Source organism: Netta rufina (assembly GCF_964035555.1).
Source record: "Netta rufina genome assembly, chromosome: 1".
NCBI classification, from domain to species: Eukaryota; Metazoa; Chordata; class Aves; order Anseriformes; family Anatidae; genus Netta; species Netta rufina.
In genome coordinates, this window is record NC_140123.1 from 88,771,705 (window position 1) to 88,780,379 (window position 8,675).

The following is an 8,675-nucleotide window of genomic DNA, read 5'->3' on the forward strand; positions in this document are numbered from 1 at the left end:
GCCAGTAAGAAAATCTGCTGAACAGAAAGAAGTTTGAGTTTCTTGCAGGTAAACAGTCCAACTTGCCACCTTAGGGGCAAGTTAGGGGATTTTAATGGTTTTTGATTCTGAGCTGTGTGGTGTCCACATTGTAAACCTACCTAGCACGGATTACAAACTTTGTGATCAAGTTTCAGACACAATAAAATAAATAAATAAATAAATAAATAAATCATTTATTTAAAATCATGTCACTACAAAACTTGTCTGTCTTTCCTTCATGCACTGGTGCTATCTGGCCCAGTAAGCATGTCTGTCTGCTTGACTCGAACTGTAACTACCACTGAGGTGTGCTGCTGTAACCCTGATTCTTGTTTTCAAGTAATTTTAGGTCAGGCTGTGGAATAGGAGTTACGTGGAAGCTTGTAGTTGTCACTCTAGCACCATTTTGTCCCCTTTTTAAAAACCTTTTATGTAAGAAACAAACCTGCTGTCACAGTATTCTTCCTGTGTTTAAAAACAAATGCTCCAAACAGATGAGCTAAAAGCTCCTGTTACTCAATAGTAACTTAGACATACGAGAGTAGAAAAATCTTCAGCGGTGTTAGACTGCTGCCTTTCTTCTTTCATGGGGGAAACAGAGAAACTGTCACATCTACAAGCCAAGGCACACAGCACCCTCACCTTGCATAGGCTCCACAGGCTACAGCAACTCAAGTGCAATGTAAATCCCACTACATAACTTTGGAGCCACTCTGCAGCTGGGTTTATCGCTGCATTCACAGAACATTGCATCTGAGCTGAGTCTCACCCAGGGACAGACTAGGGCTGGTGTTGGTCTGGGAATGTCCTGCAGAGACACGGGCAGAACAGGTTCTTACATCCTGTTAGTAAGAACCCCTATTTGTTAACAATAACTCATCCCCGTGATTGCAAGAACTAAGGAAAACATTGTACTGATAGAAAGCACTATTGAAATATTATTGCACTTTTTCATATTCTACAATCCAGAATTTTATCCTTGAAAACAAACTGCTTGGAAAAATCTACTGGGAAAGCACTGGTGGTCAGAATTCATTTTGAGAGTTATATTACATATAAGTATTTGTTTGTACCACAGATGATGGGGGAACGGAAAGACAGAAAATTAGTTAAATTTGCTAGAGTATGATGCAGAATGCAAGTACTTTTCCCAGTGTTTCATAATACTCCTTCTGGACTAACAAAAACTGTAACTTGCGTCATAATGTCAAACAGTACAAGGAATCTGTATGATCAGAGAAGAGACGTGGGAAATGAATCCAAGTTTGGGAATTAGCCTTTGATTAGTCTTCTCTCTAAAACGCTCACAAAACTTGAATAAATTTCCCAAGTTCTCACTATTGTATAAAAGTGAAGGAAAGTAAGAGAAATACTGTTCTCAGTTGCTATTTGTATTGATCAAGCACACATGAGGCAAAAATACAACTAAGGCAAATCTTTATTTGTTTTTGGTAGAAAGAAAAATGAAGCAGTCTTACAGTTAAGCAGTATTTTCCAAGTTTTTTTCTCAGTGGAAACTTCACCAAGTCTCATTGAACTGATAGCCTTGCTCAGTGCATCGTATTTTCAAGAAAAGCAAAGACACCAAAAGAGTTATGAACAGCTATTTGGAATATTCCTTCTAACCATGGAACCCATTGAACAGGGATAACAACCACAACTATTTTTCACTTGCTCATATCTTACGCTGTATCAAACCTACCAAAGCTTGTTCCAGCTGCTACTCCACTTATATTTTCCACTTTGTGCAATCCCAAACATCAGTGAAACTCTGTCCCCATCCCTGGAAGTGTTCAAGGCCAGGTTGGATGGGGCTTTGGGCAACCTGGTCTAACAGAAGGCATCCCTGCCCATGGCAGGGGGCTGGAATTAGATGATCTTTACGGTCCCTTCCAACCCACACAATTCTATGATTTTTGTCAGTTTCACAATTCAGCTCTTAAAAGTCAGGATCTAGTTCAGAAATTGTTATCCTCACCTAAATAATGTTGAACTACTACGTACCTGAAGGTCAGTACAACATACATACACATCTTCACACTACACCTGCCTGTAAGGCAAAGGCAATGTTACGGTGCTTAGTTTCACTTGCACTTAGGTAAAAGCAGAATTCTATTCGCCTGCAAAGCAAGAGACTTTGAACAGCATTGTAAATTACACCTACATGTTCCTTCTACTTGTACTAGCTATGTGTATACACAGTTTAAGCAATGGCATAGTTTTCAGTTTGTTCTTTGTACAGGACACTTGCTACATGTCCTCATAGTCAGTTATCAGAAAAACAAACAAAACTGTGTAATAGTGCTTTAATACTCATTTGTTAAAACTGCAGCCTTACAGTAGCTGTAGGTAGTCACCAGTCTCTTCCAAAGACATGCAGTAAGAAAGAAAACATTCTATCCTTAAGCAGCATCTGATAAAACAATGTAGCTGCCACTTAGTGGCAGCAATCATTTAGGCATTTTCGGTATTGATACATCTTTATCATATAACTTGTGCATTAATCAACAAAAAGGTAGGCCCCAATCCAGCAAATACTTGTGTGTGCAAATGCTTTCCTTCCATGTGGAATAGTTCAAGTTAAAACTCATCCAATGAGCAAAGTTAAGACCTTGCATAAATCTTTATAGGATGGGAAATCTTAGTGCTTAAAACTGAACTGTATTTTTTCATAGGATTAAGGTCCGATTCTAGACTCAGGGAATATAGGAGATACTCCTATAAAGGGCAGATATGTTGCTTCAAGATAAATGGTTTCAAAGGTAACAGGAGCCTCTACAAATGTGCGTGCCTTCTCTTTGAACAACTTACTCCTACTCGGAGAAACATGGGCCCAGTCTTACTGCCCCAGCTCCTGGCTACTCTTGCATTGCAGGAGGAATCAATAAAGTGCTTGTCACAAATTTGTACTCATGGAATAAAATCAGATACAAGTCCTTTCAGAATGCTTTAGGAAGTAATTATGAGTTCAGTGCTAATGTCTGACCCATGACATTCCCTGAACTGACAATAAATATGATCTTCATTCTGAAGGAAAACTGGAATTCTAGTTAGGCCCAGGTATATTGCACCTTTACCCTAGTGAAGTCATCCTCTGCCTCAAGGGGAAAAGCTCTAACGGATCTAATTTCAATGTAGAAGCTCACACTTGACTGAAGTGCAATGCTTGTGCAATTTCAGAAGCACCACCACCCAACATGACAGTTAGCTTTGTTTAACCAGACACGAAGTGCTGATACTGCTTACAGCACATGCACTCAGAGTTGTGTTCATAATTTGTTCCCAAATGCACCACAATCCCGAGAGGTCCTGCTTGCCCTTTGACCTTTTCTTTGATTAGATATTTTATGTTCCTCTTGAATAAAGTGTCTTTGAAATTAGCTTTGATATAAATTCTATTGATCTTTGCGGCATCTTCTTATTAATATACTTCTGAATATTTAAATTATTAAACTTGCTTTCTCTATATATAAATATTTTTTTGCTTGATTTCAGATAATTAATCTATGAGAACTGGCTAAGACTATGCTCTCTGTAGAGAAGTTCCATTTGCTACAACTCCTCATAAAGAAAAAAATAAAAATATAACTGTCTGAAATATTTTGCCATGTGTTTGGAACTTTTTTTTTTTTAAAGGCTTCGGTGTTGCTTATTTTTATCTTCCAGTCAGCTACAGGATAATAGCAACAGCAAACACATTCACAATGCAGTTCATTGTTCGGTTTTCCCATCTCACTGTGCAAGTTCCTAAAAGAGATTATTACAAAAAAAATAAAATAAAATAATTCCAGTCTCTTTATTATATTAATTTTACCTCTAAGTAATCTAAGTCAAATTAGTACAAATAATTCAGCTATGATTTAAGGTGATTACAACTATGTCATCATGGCTATAAGCAGACTAAATTCCTCAAAACATTTTCATTTACTTGGACATTGATTACTACCTAACGTGAACCTCAAAACAATTTGAGAGAACAAAACTATCTCAGTATCTCTTTTAAAAAGCTGGATTTGCAAAAATCCTTGAAAATCTGATATTGAAATTGTCAAGATAATCTCACAAAAAAATCAAGAGGAAAAGTCTGGATCCAATACATTCTAGTTTATTTACTTTCTTTATTTTTCCTCTTATTTCAATGTATATCAACTATCAACATATCTTGGCTTTACAAACCAAGAAAACATGAAGATTAAACTACTTGTTTACATAATTTCACTCAATGATTTTTGTTTTAACCGCAGTTGACTTTCTAATTCAATCTCTATTTTTAAGTTATATATTGGTATCCTCTTCTAAACGGACCATTCTGAGTCTATGACAGACAGAAGACTATTTTAATCTAATTTCCTCATGATACCTTGAACCTGGGAAAAATTCATTTAGAACTATTTTAGATACAGTGAAGAGCATCAAAAGCCTATAAACTACCTGATAGTTAGGCAGTTGAAACACACACTGTAGTTAAACTTTTTTTTTTAAACCAACTTCTGTTCTCCTTCAGAGTAGCACTGTCTGTTTACAGTAATCAGATATGTTTAGGACTACATGCTTACATTTACCTTGAACATTTTTTTGCCTCTTCAACTGATCTACAATTACTGAAGAGATTTTTTTTTTTTGGTTTGTTTCACAATGAAGGCATTTCTACATTTGCTTCGTACCATCTGCAAAGCAGTCACTCCTAATGCAAGCACTGATTGTTAACAAAACATTCCCCCTGGGATTGTAAACAAGGGTCTAGTTCTGGAAGCTACTGCTTCTGTAAACACTCTTCCAAAACATTCAGCCGAACTATTACAGTTGAGCAACAGGTAGCATTTCTTTTGCCACAACTTTTTCATCTGAGTGAGGAAGCTTACCATCAGTTGTGGTATCCCAGAAGCATGAGCTTGCTGTGTGTAGACCAGCTCCGCTTCTCTGCATCACTGCACAGGTTACTGAAAAATACAGTCACAAAATCAGGACTTTAAAGCAGAAGAGGTGAATTATTTACAATTTCAAGCTCACGCTATGATTTTAAATGACTGGCAGGCAGCATTCAGCTAAGTCAACACCTATTTTGACAATTTTGTCACTCCCAACGTTCTCCTCAAGAACTTGGTATTCATTTCGTGATTATCTTTACTCACATAAAGACAATAGCTTTAACAAAATGCTTCTTAATAGGATTATGCTTTTTATCTTTTAAACTGCTTAGACATGGCTCATGTCAGGTGTGCCTCAGAACTGGATTGTATGTGCTGTCCTCACAGGTACAACAGAAGTCACACCTGATGAGAGTTGTTTCCCAAAATTACTTTTGTCTGTTCTCTGAAACCACGCTCCAGTGATAAAGCATTTCTAAACTGACCTCTAATTGTTGTAAAACCAATGACAGTCTGAATTCATGACTTTCAAAACCAAAACACAGGGCAAACTTTTGCTATTATATCAACACTCCAAAAAAGGACCAAAGCGTTTTGAACCTGCAATTATCTCAATTTCTCTTCTGTGGAAATGCATATAAAAATAATGGGACATGAAGTATCTTACAGAACTGAAAATATTTTAAATGTCTGTATTTTTAAGAAGCTTAATCACATTAAAATTAACTGAAGAGAAAGCAATTATTTCCTGAACTGATACCAAAATACTGATATAATTGTTCTGGGGTTGCTTAAGAGTCAGGGAAGACCATGTAACACCTTAGCATCTTCTGTGCTAAGCGTTAACAGCAACCTTAGCACAAATAAAACCGCTGTAGTTTTACCACAGTAATTACTAAAAATCTGAGTAACAGAAGCGTTCAAGTATCTGCTCTTTGTTTACAGGTTATGTTATTTATCTAATATAGCACTACATTGGAACAAACCTTTCCACAATTACTGACTGTGATTGCATGGGGATAAAAGTATGGTTACTTCTACTTACCAATGTACTTGTATGTTTTCCCAAGCTTTACCAAATGTGTCAGCGACTGTTCTACTATAGCTGCAGTCCACTGGTTGACTTTGTTGTGATTATAATCTGCCTTGCCTAAGACACTTTCTATGCACTGTAATAGAGAGAAAAAAAAAAGTTACATTAAATACATGATACTTAAAAAGTAAAGGTTTAAAAGGCCTCACATAATCTGAGAATTTTATCTGGCAATTGGATTACTTTAAATCACTTCAGCTCATCACGTATCAGTTACTGAATGGGAAGTAAAATGAGACTTCTTGGAAAATTATTTTTAATATATATTTACTACATTATTATGTGGAGAAAAATGAGGCTCTGACTGAAAATTTTGTGTAGGAAAGACCTCAGCCATATGCTTTAAGTGCCAAGTTAAGCTACTGGATCCATTTACCGATGAAAATACCAACACATTCCACCGTTCTCAATGATTGCCTACTCCAGCTCGGCTTTCAGATGCTGCTGTAAGGGAAATTGTACTACCCTAATCAATAATGTCACTAGGGCAGGCCAACCTGTCTGAGTCTCTAAGCAATATACTTGCTTAAACTTAAAATGACCAAACAACAGAATACCTGCTCTATAAATGTAACTCTTAAATTTCATTCTTTACTCCTAAAGAAATTCAGAATTACATGCTGGTGGAAAATGAATTTCTCAATATGAAAGTGTGAAGAAATGTACATCTGTAATAGGTACGTAAAATACAACTATGTTCTCCTTTGATTCGGTAGCATAAATCATGTGCATTCACCACCCACTAACAGGCTGTGTACGAGATTTGTGCCTCAGATCCCACAAACCTCAATTAGTTCTGATCACATTGTATAAAGCTAGACAATGACTCAATGGAAACAAACACAGAACAGAAGGTAAGAGAGGGACAAGGATGCTTAGTGATCCCTTCAGGTATTTTGGTCTTTTCCAGAAATGCTAGAACTCTTCAGCTCCGGTTAAGCCTTAAATCAGAGGTACAAACACTTGGCTTTACTCCCAGCATCAGATGTAAAAATAAAGAGAACCTGTCTGGCCTTTCAAGGCAGGGACAGTTATATAAGGGGTTGAACTGTCATTTACCTGACATCTAAGAGCTTGCTGTTGTGACCTGGAGCAGCTCTAGAAATACAGTCCTTTCCTTTCCTGACATGGCGGGTAGGAAAGGACCTGCAGGGTCCCTCTAGAAATTTCTTTATAAAAATGGTATTTCCCTGTAAAACCTGACAATCATCTCTATGCCAAGGGCTCTTCATTACTCACTTTCTAGTGAGTACCTGGCATTTATTTTGGACCATCAGGCTACTCATTCTCAGCCTGCTTTTTTCGTGTAAAAATATATATATATATATTTAAATTGATAGTGTAACAACCTCATGTAGTCCAACCTGTTGCTCAAGCCAAGGCTAAATTTCCAAATTTCAGCAGGTTGATGAGGCCTTGTCCAGTCACGTTTTTATAGTGTGTAAGGATGGAGACTTCACAAGCTCTCTGCATCCTGCCCTAGTGATTATCTACTCTCTAGCTGGATAAAGGAAAAAAAAAATGTAATAAATTTCCCCATGCACCCTGTGGCTGTTGTCCCTTGTCTTTCCAATGTAATGCAAATTGTTTCTCCCTTCTCTCTGCCACCTTCTCCCCACTAGGTAGTTGGGGATAGTAATTAGATGAAGCTTAAAGCAGTTCCAAACAAAGCTCTGTATAATTTGGTATTAATAGTAGTTTATGTTTTGTGTAAATTTGAATTTATCTGGCATGGTTAACTGATAGTTTCTCTTTTCACTGTATTGCAAAGTAAGGGAAAGAGCCTCTTTGAAATCACAACATGCTGGTTAAATGGCTAGCACCTACCTCCTTAACTATGTTGTGGGCCTCGTCAGCGTTGAAGATCATCTGTAAGAGAAATTAATTATTTTTTATTTCTGACAGAGAAGTAAACACATAATGCAGTTTTAAAGCCCCACTTCTGTCCCAGCACTACACGCCTGTTATTTAGTGTTGTTTTGCCAGCGACCTTTGAATGGGTCCAAAAAGCCCGGTCCTCAGCGTGCCCGCAAACCACTTGATTTTGCGCTTCCCACGGAGATTAAAAACCACCGCTGCCTATGCCATGTGTCAGGATATTCCCCAAAACAAGAAGTTTTAGATGGCAAACCGGGCGAGGGCAGAAGCCTCAGGGCCAGAGCGGCCGTAATGGAGGCGGGCGGCTGCAGAGAAGCGAGAGGGGACCCCCGGCAGGACGGCTCCAGCCCCCAGCCGGCACGGGCAGGACCAAGCCGAAGCCCCAGCCCCGAGCCCCGGGCCCCGGCAGGGGGGCCCCTACCTCGTCGTTGTGGGGGTGAAAGTCCTCCATGGCCCCGGCACAGGCGGCGGCTGTTCCGGCGGCGGCGGCTCCTCCGCGTCCTGCGCGGCTCCGCCTCGGCGGGGCGGTGCCGGCGGCGCCATGAGGCGGGCGGCGGGGGGCGCTGCGGGGCTGGCGGCATGGCGGGGCGGGGACGGGGCCTGAGGCGGCTGAGGGGATGCAGGGGCACTGCGTGGGCGAGTTGGAGCTGTCCTGCTCTGCCCTGCCCTCCCATGACATATCACGACATATCATGACATATCATGGCCTGCTCTGCCCTGCCCGGCTCTGTTCCCCGGCGGCCATACAGGGCGGCAGCACGCCTCAGCCTGGTGCCCTCGTCATAAAGGCGGTGAAATGCTTGTTCGTAGCTCTA

General features: G+C 39.6%; 1 protein-coding gene across 1 annotated transcript; it reads right to left on the reverse strand.

The window, feature by feature from the left end:
• Positions 1-1,441: 1,441 nt before the first annotated feature.
• On the reverse strand, positions 1,442-8,360 carry DYNLT3 (dynein light chain Tctex-type 3). The gene is made up of 5 exons (XM_084287828.1): positions 8,282-8,360; positions 7,810-7,851; positions 5,935-6,058; positions 4,884-4,961; positions 1,442-3,768 (listed from the first exon to the last, which is right to left on the reverse strand). Exons 1-5 carry the CDS (start codon positions 8,309-8,311, stop codon positions 3,692-3,694), a joined length of 351 nt encoding a protein of 116 aa, XP_084143954.1. The 5' UTR covers positions 8,312-8,360; the 3' UTR covers positions 1,442-3,691.
• Between the last annotated feature and the right edge of the window lie 315 nt (positions 8,361-8,675).